Here is a 21,710-nt window from a genome sequence, read left to right on the forward strand (position 1 = left end):
TGTTTTCATTCCTGTAGCCTACTGTGCATATGATCGGTGCCCGCCCAAGAAAAACATATTGTCGATGGTATAACATAAAATACATGATTGAGTAGCCTTGATGATATGAACATGACTAAATATCACATAAAAATATTACGTTATGGTGCAAATTTTAAGGTGAAAATGTCTTTTTTCCAAAGAAAAAAATGCATGAGTTTACCTTAACGACGCCAGTCAGTATGTCTCGTAAAATCTCGTACTCATTCGTTCGTTTTCTGACTTTTCGTCAGTGTTCGGGATACTTCAGAGAACTTCCGAAGAGATCAAGATCACGTGACCTTACATGTCCAAAATGGCCGACCCCCTGATACGGGCGGAAGTTGATGTGGTAGTGATAGGCGCAGGACTTAGTGGTTTGTTGTTTACTAATCAATTCTGTTTTGAAACCCTTTTCATATGTGATCTGGTTCTTTAATGCAACAACATTTATTTAAATGCAGAATAATCGCGTGACACATTGTGATTATTTCATTTTCTATCCGATTTAACACATGTTATCGGCCATGTTTGGTCTACTTTCACTTTCCAATAAAACTCGCATGTGCTTTTTGACATAACATAAGCTTTGGATTATCATGCCAGAGATCTGAGGTTTATTCCTTTTTGGGACGCTTGGCAGATATTGAGATTGTTGGGTGAGATTTCCCAGGAAAAACAGGTCGAGTAGTGTTCACGTCAGTGTGCCTTGTACATGTTTTGAATACAGTTTCTTCCACTAACCTGATGGAGAATGCTTTTTTGGCTCTGGATGTAGATTCAAATACGTGGATTATCATGCCGTTGAGACCTGGTGTAGTATGGTAAAGTGAAAGTCATGGTTTGATTCCTGTCGGGGCATTCTGCAGGAGTGTTTTGCCCAGTAATTTCACACGCATGCACAAGTGTTAGTGTACAAATTTGTTAAATATTGTCACAACATAAAATGGGTTATTGAGATTGATCAGAAAAACAATAAGATTTACGGCTTGCTTAAAAAAACCTCTTCCCATAACACATATTAAGAGGCTGTTGTCAGTTTGATTCATTATCATGTAATACTGATTCACTATAGCCAAGTGACAAGGTATTATATGGTGTCCAACAAAAGTGTCTTCCTATGTACTGTACTACATGTATGAATATTGAAATGTATTATCCATCACACATCTATTGTTGAGATTTGCAGATCTCGATGTTTGTGTTTAAAACTGTCATTACATTTCAACTTGGGCTATTATGATAATTTTCTTCATGTCCACATGCTGTTTATTTTATTGCAAAATTAAATATTTATGCATTATCACATGCTTGCATGTTTTGCTGCCTATAGAGGCGTTTGCTTGCATCAAGTACTTTTGTTGTTTACTGCCTTCTATCTCCAAACATTGCTAGGTTTCATCTTACCGGCTGTAGTCAGTGTTCTGTCAGCAACTTGGCTTGTCAATGTTTCTTATATTTCATTTTACTAAATTTCAAGCCTCAGAAAAGTTTACAGCCAGATCTTATGTTGGCAAACCAATACTTAACAGTCTATTTTATGCTTCTCTTTCTGTTTCACTAATCTGATTTTTATGTTCAAAGTTTAACTGTTATTTCATTTCTCAAAAATCGAGAGTCGCCCTTCCATGCAGGAAGGATTGATAAATAAATTTGTGAAAATGTTGACATTATCAGACATGGAAAAAACTGGTTATGTAATCTTTAATCATGCTACTAAATCTCATATTCGTTAATTTCTTTTGTAATTTAAAGAAAAATAAATTTTAAACAATTGATTTTATATCAGGACTTTTTGCTGCCAAAATTCTCGAAGAAAATGGACTGACAGTAGATGTGGTGGAAGCTAGAGACCGGGTTGGAGGGCGGACATTCACTGTCAGGGTAAGCCACATATGTTACATGGTATATTTGCCATATAAATGCCATTGCTGGGATTTGGATAAACAAAGAATGACAACTGTTTTGTAAAAAATATTGAAAATATTTCAGCATGAGACCGATTTCAAATATGCATTTTGATAGCCTGACAGTGTACCTAGAAACATCCTTCAATTTTGTTGTATGGAATTTTAGAATTAAAGCTTTTAAAGCCTAGAACTTTGGCACAAGACCTTGGATATAATTCTGTGTTTAAATCGTTTAAACCTTGCATGCATGCATAAATTCCAAGCTGGCATTTCGTGTCGCCAAACTGATAGACACAAGAAAATTGATTTATCGGTGCTTAAATTTAGAAGTGAAATCCTCAAACATTCATAACCTGTAATAAGCAGCAACCCAAGGGACCGACAGATATTGGCTACTTAAACCAGGTTGGCCAGAAACGGCCTGTTGCCCAATTCTTTTTTCAACAGTTTATTGAATTTATCATATTATAATTTATAATGCGCTTATTGATATTGATAACAATATACCATGTAGTGTATTTTAGCCGCGTTAGACAGGTGACCGCTTATTTAAGGTTCGTTATACAGTGTTTTCCATCGGGCGGACCACAGACTGGCCACTTAACAGAGGTGGCCGCTTATTCAAGGTGGTCCTTAGAGCAGGTTTGCCTGTATGTGTTTAACCTTTTCAGGTAGAAGTGATTATTAAGTTTTTATATTCTCTTCAGGGAAGCAGTAATGGCTATACAGATGTCGGTGCAGGATACATCGGCCCAACACAAGACATTGTCAAAAACCTTGCCTCGGAGCTAGGATTGGAGCTTTGTGATGTGTATAATGAAGGAAAGACTATCATGAATTATAAGGTACTGAAGACTCAGCAACAGTTTTTATAAAGACATTTTCATTCTGTAGCTTCTACACAAATTAGATAAGACTGTCCTTTATTTCCCTCGTATATATTTGTTTGCTAAAATAGTATTCTTCATTACTACCATATTAGGACTTAATAAGTCATTGTGTGCTTCAAAAAAAAGCATTAGGGTTGTGCTTAGTACAATCAGTTGAAGGGAAATGTTTCCATATGTACCGGTAAGGCCGTCATCAGGGCACAATTATAATTTGTTTAACTATTGTAAAAAAAACAACCTAGAGATGGAGATAACATTTTTTTCCATTGGGAATTTATATATTTTCTAGAAAAAAAACCTCCACAAGTCCCCATTTTTACAGAAACTATATTTATAGTTACTTTAATTATTAGTTGTATTTGATATTCAGTTTTACTCAACACTTATTGGCCCTTAGATATATTAATCTCTTCAGTGTTGATGGTACGATAAAGATATGATAATACATTTTATGTAATAGTGATAATATTGCTTGCAAAGCAGTCATTTTATACCGCAACAGTTCTAAAATTCCATATACCCCTAATGTTTTAAAGTTCTCTATACCCCAGCTCAAAATCATTTGGTCCGAAATTAATATTACCATGAGTGTTGACGGGCTGTTAAAGGTAATCAATCAATCAATCAGCAGATCGAATGAAGCCATGCTCAGATTACAAGTAAAGTTAAAATAAAAACTGGTCGCTTGTTTTATTGTTTGATAATTGTTAAAGGCACAGAGGTCACTTGTTTTATAGTTTGATGACTGTTAAAGGCACAGAGGTCGCTTGTTTTATAGTTCGATGACGGTTAAAGGCACAGGGGTTGCTTGTTTTATAGTTTGATGACTGTTAAAGGCACATGGGGTCACTTGTTTTATATATAAGTTTGATGACTGTTAAAGGCACACAGGTCTCTTGTTTGCAAAGATTATTGAAGAATTCAATATAACAACTGTTTACTGTATTTGTTTATAGAGTATTTGGGCTTCCTTTAGTGGAATTCTTCCTCCATATTGGAATCCTTTAAAGCTACTGGATCTGAACAACATCATCAGGACAATAGACAAAATGGCTCAACAGGTAAGACGCTAAGGACAGCTGATTATGTACATGTTTAGAAAAAGAAAAGATGTAAATTGTGATTTTCTCTAGATTTATCTTATTTATCCCAGTCATTTCAAATCACTTCTATTAAACCAAGCCCTGCTTACACGTTATAAATGATACCTGTAGGTTCTAGTTGGAAAGTAAGACAGGCATAATACAAAAATGTAGTATACAGCCTTAATATGTACATCACAACTTTATAGAAAGGGTTGGAACCTTGTCACAGTTAGGTAGCATACAGCCTTAATATGTACAACACAACTTTATAGAAAGGGTTGGAACCTTGTCATTGTCAGGTAGCATACAGCCTTAATATGTTCATCATAACTTTATAGGTATGATTGGAACCTTGTCACAGTTAGGTAGCATACAGCCTTAATATGTATAACACAACTTTAAATAAATGATTGGAACCTTTAATTGTCACAGTAAGGTAGCATACAGCCTTAATATGTACATCACAACTTTATAGGAATGATTGGAACCTTGTCACAGTAAGGTAGCATACACCCTTAAAATGAACATCACAACTTTATAGAAATTATTGGAACCTGTAAGGTAGCATATAGCCTTAATATGTACATCACAACTTTATAGGCATGATTAACCTGTAAGGTAGCATATAGCCTTAATATGTACACTGCAACTCTTTATAGAAATGATTATTAATGAAATCATAGAACAGTTCTGGATCTACAAAATGTTGCAGGGATATGTACTATAATTCCCAGCTTGTACATTACAGGTGCCACGGAATGCCCCCTGGATGTCCCAGAATGCTACTGAATGGGACAGTATGACAGTAAAGGAATTTATCAACAAACATTGCTGGACCAAGTAAGTACCATAACAAGTCTTTTCTGAAAAAAAACTGATGTACAGTCTATTAAAGTACTCTCTGTGATTTTAACAATTAAAGTTTAGAGTTGGAAATTCAAAACTGATTATAATGATGGCTGGATACTATGAGCTAACTAAAATCCAAGATGGCAGCCTATGCCTGCAGCATAAAGAACTAAGAGGAACCTGCAAAAATCTCAGAAGGATCTGAGAAATAACAATAATAAACTTCATTTTTGAAATCCAAGATGGCAGGCTTGTGGGCATTTTGTTTTGAATTAGCCTCAAAAATTTAACATCCACGACTAAGGACAAAGGGCATGAAATGAAATTCAAACGAAGGTCTAAGTGTAATCTAGTGATGAGAAAGGTCTGTAGGGGACTTACTGCAAATATAGCATAACTGTCAAAATACAAGACTGTTGCCTGTCAGCCATGTTTTTTTATGTAATCAGTCTAAGATTTCGTCAAGAACTTCTAATGAGCAAGGGCAATTTAAATATCAATATAATTTAAATATATATGAATTTCCATGAAGATCCATAGAGCTTCGTGAGACTAAGTGATAATAAATTCAACAGTCAAAATTCAAAATGGATGCCTGTCTGATTTCCGTATTTCAGGAGAGAAATTTCAAATGACTACAAAATTAATAAATTTGATGTAGTCCTTTATTTTATTATGGTTTGTTTAGGAAACAATAATAATTGGTTTATAGGGACTAAATTTTCAATATGTTTTGCAGTGCTGCGTCAGATATGCTGGTATTTGTTCGTTCAGTCTTGACCTTTGAACCCCATGAGGTCTCTCTCCTCTTTTTCCTGTGGTTTGTTCACTGTGGAGGAGGAGTGATGCGACTAGCATCTGTCAAGGATGGAGCACAGGTAACTCACCTAATAATGTACTGACACAAGGACGGAGCACAGGTAACTCACCTAATAATGTACTGACACAAGGACGGAGCACAGGTAACTCACCTAATAATGTACTGACACAAGGACGGAGTACAGGTAACTCACCTAATAATGTACTGACACAAGAAGTGTGTACAGGTAACTCACCTAATAATGTACTGACACAAGGACGGAGCACAGGTAACTCACCTAATAATGTACTGACACAAGGACGGAGTACAGGTAACTCACCTAATAATGTACTGACACAAGGACGGAGCACAGGTAACTCACCTAATAATGTACTGACACAAGGACGGAGCACAGGTAACTCACCTAATAATGTACTGACACAAGGACGGAGCACAGGTAACTCACCTAATAATGTACTGACACAAGGACGGAGTACAGGTAACTCACCTAATAATGTACTGACACAAGGACGGAGTACAGGTAACTCACCTAATAATGTACTGACACAAGGACGGAGCACAGGTAACTCACCTAATAATGTACTGACACAAGGACGGAGCACAGGTAACTCACCTAATAATGTACTGACACAAGAAGTGTGTACAGGTAACTCACCTAATAATGTACTGACACAAGAAGTGACTCGTTACGAAAATCTCATAATATACAAATTTAAGATACTTTTGATCACTTAACTCAGGAAACTTCCATTTTGACCGGTTTTAATTTTAAATGTGTTGTCTTAATCAAACGGGGACAGACCTTTGTTGCGTCATTCACATCATTGTCCAGATTATGACATCACAGTGGATTTCTGTGAAAACCTGTGAAAAAAATTCTAGGGTATATTACTCTAGTGACAAAAAAGATACATGGGCGTATTAACTGGATAACAGGCCAAATATGTGACAGTATCAATATCTTTATAGAGTGAAAAAAGGTCCATGTGGAGTGGTAAAAAATATAAATAGGAAAAAATTAACAAGCTTTAACGAGAAACTTACGAGCTGCTTCTGCCCTTCTGCGGGCTCTTCAAAATAAATCGGGGGCCGCGTTGGCCGAGTGGTTTAGGTGTCCCGACACTTTATCACTAGCCCTCCACGTCTGGGTTGCAAGTTCGAAACCTACGTGGGACAGTTGCCAGGTACTGACCGTAGGCCGGTGGTTTTTCTTCCGGTACTCCGCCTTTCCTCCACCTCCAAAACCTGGCACGTCCTTAAATGACCCTGGCTGTTAATAGGACGTTAAACAAAAACAAACAATTAAAATAAATCTTACTTAAATGACTCACAGAAGGGTCAAAGCAGCTCGTAAGTTACCTGTGGAAGTTATACTTTTCTGTATTATATATATGTTTATAGAATCTGTTTTGATTTTTTAGGAGCAAAAGGTGGTTGGTGGTACACAACAGCTGTCAGAAGTAATGGCCGAAAGGCTGAAAGGTAGCGTCTATCTGTCCAGTCCAGTGGTCAGCGTGGATCAATCCGCCATGGACAAAGTACTAGTGAGAGACACCAACGGCTGTCAATACCAGGTAAGCTGTGTGATCTAGAAAGTGTTGAGAATCAAAAAAGTTTCAAAGTTTATAGAATGCACTATTTTTAGGTCACCTGAGACAAAGTTACCTATTCTAATCACTTTTTGTCCATTGTCAATCATTCTGCATTTTGTGTCGTGTTTCCATCAATTTTTTTTTTTAATTTGTACTTTTAAGAAACACCTGAACGAAAAATTTCGCAGGAATGTTTGATAGCCATAGACACACCAGAATTATGAATGTTATTATGGCCCTCTCTTAGGAGTAGGGCCCCCTCTGAGGAGTAGGGCCCCTCTGAGGAGTAGGTCCCCCTCTGAGGAGTAGGGCCCTCTCTGAGGAGTAGGGCCCCCTCTGAGGAGTAGGCCCCTCTGAGGAGTAGGGCCCCTCTCTGAGGAGTAGGGCCCCTCTCTGAGGAGTAGGGCCCCCTCTGAGGAGTAGGGCCCTCTCTGAGGAGTAGGCCCCTCTGAGGAGTAGGGCCCCTCTAAGGAGTAAGGCCTCTCTGAGGAGTAGGGCCCCCTCTAAGGAGTAGGGCCCTCTGAGGAGTAGGTCCCTCTCTGAGGAGTAGGGCCCCTCTCTTAGGAGTAGGGCCCTCTCTGAGGAGTAGGCCCCTCTGAGGAGTAGGGCCCCTCTCTGAGGAGTAGGGCCCCCTCTGAGGAGTAGGGCCCTCTCTGAGGAGTAGGCCCCTCTGAGGAGTAGGGCCCCTCTAAGGAGTAAGGCCTCTCTGAGGAGTAGGGCCCCCTCTAAGGAGTAGGGCCCCTCTGAGGAGTAGGGCCCTCTCTGAGGAGTAGGCCCCCTCTAAGGAGTAGGGCCCTCTCTGAGGAGTAGGGCCCTCTCTGAGGAGTAGGCCCCTCTGAGGAGTAGGCCCCTCTGAGGAGTAGGGCCCCTCTGAGGAGTAGGGCCCCTCTGAGGAGTAGGGCCCTCTCTGAGGAGTAGGCCCCCTCTAAGGAGTAAGGCCCCTCTGAGGAGTAGGGCCCCTCTGAGGAGTAGGGCCCTCTCTGAGGAGTAGGGCCCTCTCTGAGGAGTAGGGCCCCTCTGAAGAGTAGGGCCCTCTCTGAGGAGTAGGGCCCTCTCTGAGGAGTAGGGTCCCTCTGAGGAGTAGGGCCCCTCTGAAGAGTAGGGCCCTCTCTGAGGAGTAGGGCCCCTATAAGGAGCCTCAAGGGCTGAAGGATGGCCATATTAACAAAGATGGCCACTCTTTTTGCTAAAATTTCTACAATTTCCTTGTTTAAACCCCTGACATACTAGAATCAAATGCTCTCCAGTCCTAAATCAGTATGCATGCTAGACATTGGATTCAGCAGTTCCATCGTGTTTTGACATTCTGAATGATGTTTTTGTTTGTTAATCTGTATTTGTATTTGAACTCGGATTACAGCTAGAAGAACGTAGAAAGTACATACAGTGTAGAGATGTCATTCTTTGTGGGGCCGCGGTAGCCGAGTGGTTAAGGTGTCCCGACACTTTATCACTAGCCCTCCACCACTGGGTTACGAGTTCGAAACCTTCGTGGGGCAGTTGCCAGGTACTGACCGCAGGCCGGTGGTTTTTCTCCGGGTACTCCGGATTTCCTCCACCTCCAAAACCTGGCATGTCCTTAAATGACCCTGGCTGTTAATAGGACGTTCAACAAAAACAAACCAAACCAAACTTTGTGTATCTGTTGTAGGGTAAATACGTGGTGAGCTCCATTCCTCCGGCAGTGTTAAATAGGATTAGTTTCTGCCCACCTCTACCTGACCTCAAGCTACAACTCATACAGAGAATGCCAATGGGATCCATCATCAAAACCTTCATGTTCTATGACAGGCCATTCTGGAGGAAAGAAAGTAGGTCATAACAAAGTTTTCTTCATTTAAGCTTCTGACTTAAAGTAGGTCATCAGACTTCTCACTTAAAGTAGGTCATCAAGCTTCTCACATAAGTAGGTCATCACATTCACAGGTAAAGTAGGTCACCAAACTCTTACTTAATGTAGGTCATTGCATTCATCACCCAAACTAGGTCATCTTAAAGCTCACTTTACTTAAAGTAACGTAATTTCCTGCATATATCTTATTTTGGGTGATAGCCTACAGGATGCGTTATCGGCATGTTTTTTTTTTTAATTCACGATAACTGGCACTGGCCGATTAAACATGCAAAATTTAATCACTTTTACAAATGTGCCATCTCATATATTTTTGGCATTCATTACTGCTGTGAGTTTGCAAAAACAACAACACATAATCCAAATGTGAACTTGAGGTGTAAATAATTGTAAAGTTTGCGGGGAATTTGTAAGTTATTATGGTAGGTCAGGGCACCTCTCTCTTTTAGATCCTCATTTAACTTTCCTCACCTTTGACCTGAATATAAACCTGTCTGTGATTCTACTTTACAGAACTGAGTGGAATCGTTACTTCGGATTATGGTCCCGTCACGTTTTGTGTTGATGACACCAAACCGGATGGATCTCACCCATGCATTATGGGATTTGTGCTGGCAAACAAAGCTCGGGACCTTGCAGAAATGTCGGAGGCAGAAAGGTAGAATAGACGTCTGGTTTAAAGCCAGTGCACTTATTTATATTGATATTTTTATGTTGAACTGTGCTTAACTAGAAGGAAAAATTCAATTCTGACACCATTAATTCTGTATAACAAAATTTTTTGAAATATACGCAGTTATCTTAAATACTTGCTCAAAGTTTTTCCCACTGACTTTGAGTTAACGAGATAGAGTGATGCTGGTCATCATTGCGCTTATTACAAAAAGATTGCAAAAAGAATAAAACAAAAAAGAAAAAAAATCATGAAAATCGGTCTAGTAATTGCTGAGATATTCCCACATGAATTTTCCCCTTTTGCACCTGTTCGAAAAACAATCAACGCAACTTCCGGTTTCGTAAACAATACAACCGGAAGTGTCGTGACGTAATATGAGCAACACAGGTTGGCCTGTATATTACAGTCTTGTGAAAATGTTATATTTAAACCCAGTTAACTTTTCTTGATAATTATCAAAATTCAGTTGAAATGTCCGTAATATATAAGTTGATGAATTCTGATGAAAATGTTATTATCAGGATTTAAATGACATTAAGTTTGTTCATCCTAAATTAACATAATATTCTAAAATGTTAGGAATGTGATTGATGTGTATACACAGGTACATAAATTTGATCTAAAACCTGTTGTATAATAGATGTATATATTTGTTTCTTTCAGAAAGAGCACCTTGTGTCAGTATTATGCAAAAGCATTCAAAATGGACGCATTCCTGCAGGTAATTTTCATTTTTAGCCCACCATCTTCACATGGATTTTAAAATCAATTTTTGTCTGCAGTTCGTCCCCCCGTCTCTCATTGGTTTGTAAACAATCCTTATTACAGCTGTAAACAATCTGCTGTTTATAAGGCACTATATCTCATTGGATCATATTTCTAGTTGTGCATGCAAAATTTTGAAGCTGATTGGAAAACAAATGACATCTCAATTTTGTTTAATCGACTGTAGCCCTGTGATTACATTGAGAAGAACTGGATGGAAGAGGAGTTCTCTGGAGGCTGTTATTTAAGTGTGATGCCTCCGGGAGTTCTTACGAAGTATGGCCGGTAAGTCTGACGTCAAACATTATATACCCTCCGTTATAATTCCCACTTTTGTTGAGGATTCAGTGTCCCCCCCGTGACCAAGTCAGGGAGGGGATATAGTGATCCGTTCATGCTGGCTCAAAGTGGATATTTTTTCCAGATGGCCTAAGTTTTTGGTGGCAAAAAAATATAGGCATCGATTGGGAAAGTTAGTCACCTGGCCTAGTTGTCTTAAATTGAAAAAAAAAAATCTTTTAATTCATCTCTCTGTAACTTTTTCTATTTTGATTTCAATCAAACTGAGTATAAATGGACCTCAAAAGAGTTTGTGCTTCAGGGTGATAAGTTCAAGGACGAGGTCACCATTGCTATTTATAGTAAATACATGCGCTCTAGTGATTTCATTTTCACTCAGATTTTAATCAAACTTCATACATTAGTCAAGTATGGGTATACTACAAACAAAGTCTCCATTACTATTTATAGAAAATTTATGCACTCTAGCAACTTCATTCTTGGTCAGATTTCAATCAAACTTCATACATTAGTCAAGTATGGGTATACCTCAAACAAGGTCACCATTGCTATTTATAGAAAATCTTTGGAAAGCTCTAGGATCTTCATTTTCACCTGGATTTCAATCAACTTCATACAATGGTCAAGTATGAGTGTTCCTGTTTCAGAGTGCCAAGGTCAAGGACAAGGTCACCATTGCTATTTATAGAAAATCTTTTTCAGCACTCTAACGACTTCATTTGTAAACAGATTTCAATTCGTCACCTATGAGAATATACTTTAAACAAGTATGTGTTTCAGAGTGCCAAGGTCAAGGTCACTGTTACTGATTATAAAATATCTTTTCACCGTTTTAGAGACTACATTTTAAAACAGATTTTGATCATTTATCATATAATAGTCAGAATACTTTGAACGAGCTCAGGTTTCAGGGTGAATGTATCTTTATCAAAATGTAGAATATTAATTTTGTACAGATTTTGATCAAACTTCATATGATTGTCAAGGATGAGAATACATCAAACATGTTGACCGCAGGTATTATAAATTGCGAAATAATTCGGCACATGTGAAGGGATTTGTATCTGGTGCCTTGTTTTAGAATGCTGAGGAAACCAATAGGCCGTGTCCACTTCGCGGGGACGGAGACCGCTACTGAGTGGATGGGATACATGGATGGAGCTCTTCAGTCCGGAGACCGAGCTGCACGTGAGGTAGGACGTTCTAATGAGGGTTGTGATAGAGTTAATGTTGCAGATGCTGAATTTCTACTAGAAATGGCCTCATCAACAATGCACAAAAATGTAGAAAAAAATGATGCTTTCTTTTTGGTTTTTGATATACAAGCCTTTGGCCAGTACAGCCATTCCTTCAATTCGGCAAACTCCATATTAGAGAATTAACACTGCCGTCACATGAGACTTATTCACTCCCCAGATAAATTAAACATGCAATTCTCAAATACATACGATCTACAATATTACGTCGCAAAAACGTCACCTGTTTTAATTCAAATAACTACATAATGTATAATGAATAATTTTCCATTGTTTGTACGCAGAATGCGGCTTTCTCATTGGTTGAGATGATTTTTCATACCACTATGAAATTTTTTTAGAGAGTGGCGCGAAAAATGTGACGTCACAATACGACAATTGACGTTGCGTCACAGCCTATTGGTACACGGATTCATACAGTTTGCAAACAAAATTTTTTTCATACCCCGATGAAACTAAAAAAAATTGACATAAATGCTTAAATGAAATTATGTATAAAACTTACAAAGTGATTCTTGTATGTTGAAAATCGGTAGGTAATTTTAATTGTTATGATTATCATGATTATTCTCCTGTATTTCCTTAATTATGATTAAAGACTGTGAAAACGAAACAACGTAAGGAATTCTTTAAATCCATTTATTAAACATGAGAGCTTTTTTCCATGAAAACTAGACATATGTTTTCATGTGAATATCGTAAGATTCTATGACTTTAAACTTTACAGCAGTAAATCATTAAGCTAACACTTCAGTAGAATGCTTGACTTGGTTCTTCATTTCTAGCTGTTAAAGCCAGGAAGCTCATTTAGCTCAAAGCACTGTGTGGCGGCCATCATCTCTCATCACCGTCCACTTACTTTGGAAAAATCTTTCTTATCAAAGTTTGATATCGTATTTTTTTTCTCAAATAAGCCCCCAACCCTGGTGTAAAATTTTAGTACTGTATTTATCCACAAATACGCCCCCAACCAAAGTTTAAAAGTTTTGTACTGTATTTGTCTTCAAATAAGCCCCCAACCCTTAAATGAAAGTTAAGTACCATATTTATCCTCAAATAAGCCCCAACCCTTGTATGAAAGTTAAGTACCATATTTATCCTCAAATAAGCCCCAACCCTTGTATGAAAGTTAAGTACCATATTTATCCTCAAATAAGCCCCCAACCCTTGTATGAAAGTTAAGTACCATATTTATCCTCAAATAAACCCCAACCCTTGTATGAAAATTAAGTACTGTATTTATCCTCAAATAAGTCCCCAATTTTAGACTTGAAGTGAAGCCCTCAACCATAGTTTTAAAATTTAGTACCGTATTTATCCTCAAAGAAGCCCCCCAACCCTTGTATACATTTTTAGTATCAAAGTTCAGATAAAACTTATTTGTGAACCATTTATTAAGCTTATCTTTTTAAAACTGATGATTCTTCAAAAATAGAGTAAGGAGCTCATCTGTGGGTATGAGCTTATTTGTGGATAAATAAATATGGTAATTATTGATTATCACAGCAGGTACATAGCTTTATCCTAACTGTATGTTAAACTGTTCTTCATTATCCTTGAACTTTCTGAATTTATATAAACCTGTTCATTTGTGTGGAGATCACACTTAGCCATAACATTTTTACTTTTAATACAAAATGCCAGATTTGCAGTGAAAATTAATAATCTATCAAATTTCTATGGATGTGCTTGTATTAATCTGACATTGTGTCTTTGCTTCAGATTTTAGCCCTGTGTGACTCTAACCTCTAGTATGTATAGATTCACTATGTACACTGCTATATATAGCCCATACCAACCAACACATCTCACTACCTTTTGTTGTAAATCTGCATCTAGCTAATAGTGCTTTGTTATATACCCAGGTAAAATGGAATCAGGTTGTCTGTCTGTATGTCCTTCCAATTTTCACAAAACTTCACAGAAATGTTATGGAACATGTGTAGATGTGCATGCAGGTGTTTTTAATTTCCAAAATTTTGGTTGCCATGGTAACTAGTCACTATTAATAACAGGTTTTTCTTGTCTGAACTCCTAAATTTTGGGACCAATTTTCACAAAACTTCATAGGAATGTTGGGAACATGTGCAGATAGGAATGTTGGGAACATGTGCAGATGTGCATGCAGGTGTTTAATTTCCAAAATTTTGGTTGCCATGGTAACTAGTCACTATTAATAACAGGTTTTTCTTGTCTGAACAACTCCTTAATTTTTGGACCAATTTTCACAAAACTTCACAGGAATATTATGGAACCATATGTAGATGTGCATGCAGGCGTTTTAATTCCAAAATTTTGGTTGCCATGTTAACTTGTCAGTATTAACAGGTTTTTATTGTCCAGACAACTTCTCCTTAATTTGTGGACCAATTTTCACAAAACTTCAGATGAATGTTAGGGACCATGTGTTGATGTGCATGCAGCTGTTTTTATTCATTTTTTTTCCCCCATTAATGTATAATGTTTTGCCAGTTTTCTTCAGAGGAAGACAGTATCTTGTTGAATTTCCTCCTTTTATCATAATCACCAAGTGTTTGGGGCGGAGTGGGAATCAGGGTGGATTGTGGAGTGGGGTATTAGTCAGCCATCCTGGTGACAGTTCTAGTCTTAATCAACAAGTGTTTGGGGCGGAGTGGGAATCAGGGTGGATTGTGGAGTGAGAGTATTAGTCAGCCATCATGGTGACAGTTCTAGACATAATCAACAAGTGTTTGGGGCGGAGGTGGAATCAGGGTGGATTGTGGAGTGAGAGTATTAGTCAGCCATCATGGTGACAGTTCTAGACATAATCAACAAGTGTTTGGGGCGGAGGTGGAATCAGGGTGGATTGTGGAGTGGGGGTATTAGTCAGCCATCCTGGTGACAGTTCTAGTTTTTACTGCTGCAGATTTCATGCCTACACATTACCATTTGTCCCCACCAGGAAGGATTGTTTCAAAAGTAGGTCACTCTGACCTACATTAAAGAAAAAATTCCAGGGGCCTGTTCGTTTATGCGGACAAACTGGTTCGTCTGTTTTTAAATGTAATATTTCAGACATATATCTTGATGGACCTGCAGATATTATGCAGGCCTTGAAAGTCTTTGTCAAAGGTTATTTGAAAATAACAACAAAACACCAGGTCCATCCTTACTTCATAAACAAACAACTCTGGTCAAACCGGTCAAACTGTTTTGACCGCAATAACAGAAAAACGGCCCAGGCTCTATCTTCTACGACTACCTGTCATGAATTTCATACCTGGGATATGGGCTTACATTATTTATCACTAATTTATCATCTGTGCATCACAGGCATCAACCCTGCTTCACACCTTACTGTCAGAGTTTTTGCTTATATAATGTGTATTTTACCTATATACATAAACATGTACAGTTACATTAAATCGTTATTAAGAGCTTATTCCATGTTATTTCCTATGAGTTTTACTACCTGCATGGATTTTGTGTCCGGTACTCGTAATCAGATATAATCAATCAGTCATAGAGTTTAATAGTAATTGCAATTAATTAAGTCTTATATTGAATTACCATAGTCAAAAGCTGTTGATTAGTTCATTAGTTCACCTGCCCGAAGGTAAGGTTATGCTGTGGCACGGTGTCCAGTGTCCGTCCGCCGATCGTCTGGCATCAACATATCCATTTAAACAACTTCTCCTCAATAACCGAAAGCTCACCTGGGACTTAATATTGTGTCTGTAGCCTGCTTTGGTTAAGGGCTACCAAGTTTGTTCAAATAAATGACCTTGACCTATATTCAAGGTCACAGAGGTTAAATAGGCTGAAATATTTAAACAACTTCTTCTCAATACCTAAGAGGCCCAGGGAGTTGATATCCATGGGTCTGTAGCATGCTGGTATACATTATAATCATGTGTACATGTAGTTGTGTTTCTATTAAAGGAATTTTTATTAGATCATTTTTGTATTTTTATTGTGTTCCCCTGAGAGGTATTTTATTGTGTTCCCCTGAGAGGTATTTTATTGTGTTCCCCTGAGATGTATTTTATTGTGTTCCCCTGAGATGTATTTTATTGTGTTCCCCTGAGAGGTATTTTATTGTGTTCCCCCGAGAGGTATTTTATTGTGTTCCCCCGAGAGGTATTTTATTGTGTTCCCCCGAGAGGTATTTTATTGTGTTCCCCCGAGAGGTATTTTATTGTGTTCCCCGAGAGGTATTTTATTGTGTTCCCCTGAGAGGTATTTTATTGTGTTCCCCTGAGAGGTATTTTGATTTGACTATTTGAGCAAAATTTATTCTCCTTTGTTCATTTCAGTGTTTGATTTTTGTCCCTAGATCCTGCATTTTTGAGTGATTTCTTTGAAACTTGATAAACTTTATATTCATTATTTCAAGTTGGAGACTACTTTAGTAACACCTGATTACTGGTATTCCTGAAACTATTAGAAAATTAAACGTTTGACGTTGTAGTGAGTGTTGAGTATTAAAGCACGCCACCTATAACAACTCATAAGGCAGGCACTTTCCTACAATTTTTCAACTGGGTCCAGGGTCCATTGAATTGGGAGTTTCTACACGACAAAATGTGACATTGGGATACACAAAAAATAGTGAAATTCATACTTTAAGTTTTTCTTTGATGAATGTTGCCTTTATATTATTTTTGATTTCATTTTGTTATCTATAGCTGTTTTTTTTATTTTTCAAAATTGTCTTAATTTAGGTCTTTGTATATAAAACATACTTAATCATTCAAAAGTGACTTCAAAATTGGAAATTTTTCAGTGGCAAATTGGGAATTTTCACATGATTTTTCTAGGGGAACAGGTCCTTTTAACGGACCCTGTTTCTATTGAAGGAAAATCCCTGTAAGGTGAAATTGACCCTGAAATTTGACCTGAAAATGTGGTCAATTTCACATGCAAAATATTTCATGTCAATTTCATTTCAAATTCAGACTCAATTTCTATGACATGAGTTGACTATTCGACTATTCTGTGCTTTTCAGGTTAATTTGACCTGAAGAATTTCACATGAAATTGACCTGAATTGACATGAAGACAATTTGCCAGTGTAGCTATGTATAAAGTATTGATATTGGATGGTAGTACTGTTAAACAATGCACTGAACTCTACTCCAACACTACTATTAAAATTTTCCACCACCTGTTTAATTTTTATTTTCAGATTTTAGACAAACTTGCAATCCAGTGGTCCGCAACGGGTAAATCTAACACGATAAAGACCATTCCTTCTCCGTCGCTGCCAGAGACAATTCTGCCATCGATTAACGCCATCTTGTACGCATCAACTGGGGTTGCCGTTGGTTACTTTGCTTATCTCATCTACCCATTTTTCTTTGGGTGGCGTTGGAAAATTACCTCATACATGTTTGACAAAATGTTTAAATAACAAATGGTCTCGATGAGACTAGTTTGCGTCGCTCTCATTGAAGTTTTATCTTTGAACAGTTTAACTAAGATTAAGTTCAGAGTGTCCACAGTGGAGAGTAACTTTACATGGAAACTAAGGAATTTGGACATATTCCATAGTAAGCGGAGATATACTGTCTAAGAATTGTTTCTTCAACAACACATTAAATTAACTTATTGTGGAGTGTTTTTTCTGTGATCATCCTCCAGATAGCTTTAATACTTTTGTAACACGTAAAAATACTCATTTTTCTGGGATCTTTATTGATTTTAACAAGGATTTTGTATATGGAGGATTTGGTGTGCTAAATAACAAGGATTTTGTGTGCTAATTAAACAACATGGATTTTGTATATGAATGATTTTGTGTGTTAAATAACAAGGATTTTGTATGTGAAGGATTTTATGTGCTAAATAACAAGGATTTTGTTTGATCTATGCCATGTATTACAATGTAACAAATATTATGTATGCTATTTTTTATAACAAGGATTTTTCATGCTATTTTTTTATAACAATTTTTTTTTTTGCTTGATAATTAACATATATTTTATATCCTTACCGGTATATTTGTGCAATGTGATGGTTTTAACGTTGATAGTTTAGATGTATAAGTTTGTTTTCTGAGTGAAATGTTTGGATTAATTACCAATTTATTTCATTATGTACATTGAATATGTAGTAGAAAAACTTGTTACAGATTATATCTAACAGAATCTATGGAAGAGAGTTCCAGAATATTGACATTGACTGTTGTCACAATTTTTACGTTGAGGTGTACGGTGATTATAAAATCACCATTTTGACTGTCTCAGGCTGCACTAGTCATCCTATATATATAGCTAAATAGCTAAGTCATTTAAGCATTGAACTGCTTTCAGTTGGAAGTTATGGGCTGATGAATGCCAACTTGACAAAGGCAAATGTAATAAAGCGTGCTAGCGCTTCATGTTGAATTTGCCTTTATCCAGTTGGCATTCATCAGCATATAACTTCCAAATGAAAGCAGTTCAATGCTTATATTTACATTTGACAACGATTTTTAAAGACTTTTTCCAGGAATTTTACTCCGACAATGTATGAACAAATTGTTATCGTCAAAGACAGAGCAGCCTTTTCAACAGCCATCTTTCGTTATCGCCGACATGAGAATTATGACGTCACTATAATAATGACGTCATAATAAAGATTTGGAAGATATGGACTCGTACCCTTCAAGTGAGCTTGGTAAAGTTATATAGTGGGGCTGCAGTGTTAATGTAAATATTATTGTGTTGGGACAGAAGAACATGACCAACAGAACTCCCACGCCACCTCCAGGATTCCGTACATTTTCTGTAAGCAATGGTTTGAGTGCTTGTAGTGGCAGCAGATTTCTCATTTTGTACGTTGTTGAGTTTTAAATTGTATCGGCATATTTGACTTGGCTGTAAATGTTATTATACAATTATTTTCAGATATGTGTTTTGTTAATGTGGTTTTTGTTATACAGTTGTTGAATTGTATTGCTTACAAAAACTCAGGACACAAGTTGTTAATGGCAAGCTAAATCACAAACCTGAACTTTGTACAAAACTTGGGAACTGTTTTGGAAACATACTGATAAATCCACAGGAATTTTACAAGTAATTACCAGATTAAGAGTCCATTTCACCAAGAATCACCAGATTTAGTCAATTTCACCAAAAATCACCAGTTTTAGTCAATTTCATCAATAATCATCAGATTTAGAATCCATTGTAATTTTAAGATGATTCCATAGGCCATTTGCCATCTGTCTTTACCATCGTTATTATTGCTGGTCATTGGATGCATTTCTCATTATCATGCAATGAAATCCTGGATAGTGTTAGGTGAACACAATGGAGTAATTATTGTTTATTTATATTTGGTTTTAGTGGATAATGGGTTAAATTGAATACTGGGTCATAGTGAATACTAGGTTTTTATTGAATATTGGGTCGTAGTGAATACTGGGTCATAGTGAATACTGGGTCGTAGTGAATACTGGGTCGTAGTGAATACTGGGTCATAGTGAATACTGTGTTATATTGAATATTGGGTTGTATTGAATATTGGGTTGTATTGAATACTGGGTTTTATTGAATATTGGGTTGTAGTGAATATTGGGTCATAGTGAATACTGGGTTTTATTAGGTCATCTGACCCGAAGGGTCAGGATGACCTATAGTCATCATGCTTCGTCCGTCGTCGTGCGCCGTGCGCCGTGCGTAAACTTTTCACATTTCAATCTTCTTCTCAAGTTCCACCAGTGGGATTAAGCTGAAACTTGCCTGAAATGATCCTGAGATGGTCCTGACCAAGTGTTGTTATTTTTCAGGTCAGTCTGAAATCCAAGATGGCCGCCATAGCCGCCATTTTGAAAACACATTTTAAACTTCTTCTCAAGTTCCACCAGTGCTGCTGGGCTGAAACTTGCCAGAAATGATCCTGAGATGATCCCAACCAAGTGTTGTTATTTTTTGGGTCGGTCCGAAATCCAAGATGGCCGCCATAGCCGCCATCTTGAAAAACACATTTTAAACTTCTTCTCAAGTTCCACCAGTGCTATTGAAAAACACATTTTAAACTTCTTCTCAAGTTCCACCAGTGCTGTTGGGCTGAAACTTGCCAGAAATGATTCTGAGATGATCCTGACCAAGTGTTGTTATTTTTCGGGTCGTTCCGAATTCCAAGATGGCCGCCATAACCGCCATCTTGAAAAACACATTTAAAACTTCTTCTCAAGTTCCACCAGTGCTATTGAGCTGAAACTTGCCTGAAATGATCCTGATATGATTGCGACCAAGTGTTGTTATTTTGTTGAATATTGGGTTGTATTGAATATTGGGTTGTATTGAATACTGGGTTTTATTGAATATTGGGTTGTAGTGAATATTGGGTCATAGTGAATACTGGGTTTTATTAGGTCATCTGACCCGAAGGGTCAGGATGACCTATAGTCATCATGCTTCGTCCGTCGTCGTGCGCCGTGCGCCGTGCGTAAACTTTTCACATTTCAATCTTCTTCTCAAGTTCCACCAGTGGGATTAAGCTGAAACTTGCCTGAAATGATCCTGAGATGGTCCTGACCAAGTGTTGTTATTTTTCAGGTCAGTCTGAAATCCAAGATGGCCGCCATAGCCGCCATTTTGAAAACACATTTTAAACTTCTTCTCAAGTTCCACCACTGCTGTTGGGCTGAAACTTGCCAGAAATGATCCTGAGATGATCCTGACCAAGTGTTGTTATTTTTCGGGTCGGTCCAAAATCCAAGATGGCCGCCATAGCCGCCATCTTGAAAAATACATTTTAAACTTCTTCTCAAGTTCCAACAGTGCTATTGAGCTGAAACTTGCCTGAAATGTTCCTGAGATGATCCCGACCAAGTGTTGTTATTTTTTAGATTGGTCTGAAATCCAAGATGGCCGCCATATCCGCAATCTTAAAAAACACATTTTAAACTTATTCTCCAGTTCCACTGGTGTCATTGAGCTGGAAATTTGTGAGAATGTTAAAGAAGGAGGGCAAACAAAGTGTTGTTGTTTTTTTCGGCCTTGTAAAAACTTTGACATGGCAGCAATGACGGCCATTTTGTAACATGATTTGGCAATCATGGTTTTCATGAACAACACCTATTTCAAACTTCTTCTCAAATTCCACCGGTGGGATTCAGCTCTTACTTACCAGAAATTATCCTTAGATGGTCCAGACCAAGTGTTATTATTTATTGGGTCGGTCAGAAATCCAAGATGGCCACCATGGTCAACAGTGCCACTATATACTTGCTACAGAGAATGCATACTACAATAATATAAGGGTTTTAATTTAGAGTCAGATGACCGTTAAGGCCCCTGGGCCTCTTGTTGAATACTGGGTCATAGTGAATACTGGGTCATAGTGAATACTGGGTCATAGTGAATACTGGGTCATAGTGAATACTGGGTCGTAGTGAATACTGGGTTGTAGTGAATACTGGTCGTAGTGAATACTGGGTTTTATTGAATATTGGGTCATAGTGAATACTGGGTCGTAGTGAATACTGGGTCGTAGTGAATACTGGGTTGTAGTGAATACTGGTCGTAGTGAATACTGGGTTTTATTGAATATTGGGTCATAGTGAATACTGGGTCGTAGTGAATACTGGGTTGTAGTGAATACTGGTTGTAGTGAATACTGGGTTTTATTGAATATTGGGTCATAGTGAATACTGGGTTGTAGTGAATACTGGGTCGTAGTGAATGTTTGGTATAAGTGAATGTTTGGTATAAGTGAATGAAAGGATGAAGTCTTACATCAGTAC

General features: G+C 37.6%; 1 protein-coding gene across 1 annotated transcript; it reads left to right on the forward strand.

Moving 5' to 3' along the window:
- The first annotated feature begins 334 nt into the window (after positions 1 to 334).
- On the forward strand, positions 335 to 19,556 carry LOC117342238 (amine oxidase [flavin-containing] B-like). The gene is made up of 13 exons (XM_033904298.1): positions 335 to 395; positions 1,808 to 1,902; positions 2,636 to 2,773; positions 3,775 to 3,879; positions 4,652 to 4,743; positions 5,492 to 5,630; positions 6,994 to 7,146; positions 8,816 to 8,975; positions 9,530 to 9,674; positions 10,356 to 10,413; positions 10,645 to 10,742; positions 11,839 to 11,950; positions 17,163 to 19,556. Exons 1-13 carry the CDS (start codon positions 335 to 337, stop codon positions 17,385 to 17,387), a joined length of 1,581 nt encoding a protein of 526 aa, XP_033760189.1. The 3' UTR covers positions 17,388 to 19,556.
- Positions 19,557 to 21,710: the final 2,154 nt, after the last annotated feature.

Source organism: Pecten maximus, chromosome 14 (genome assembly GCF_902652985.1).
Source record: "Pecten maximus chromosome 14, xPecMax1.1, whole genome shotgun sequence".
Lineage (NCBI taxonomy): Eukaryota > Metazoa > Mollusca > Bivalvia > Pectinida > Pectinidae > Pecten > Pecten maximus.

Excerpts from the sequence above, each read along its gene's own strand:
- LOC117342238 (XM_033904298.1), top strand. The coding sequence starts at position 335 with ATGGCCGACCCCCTGATACGGGCGGAAGTTGATGTGGTAGTGATAGGC. Across the intron at positions 3,880-4,651 it reads TAGACAAAATGGCTCAACAG|GTGCCACGGAATGCCCCCTG; the intron begins GTAAGACGCTAA and ends TGTACATTACAG. Across the intron at positions 10,414-10,644 it reads AAATGGACGCATTCCTGCAG|CCCTGTGATTACATTGAGAA; the intron begins GTAATTTTCATT and ends AATCGACTGTAG.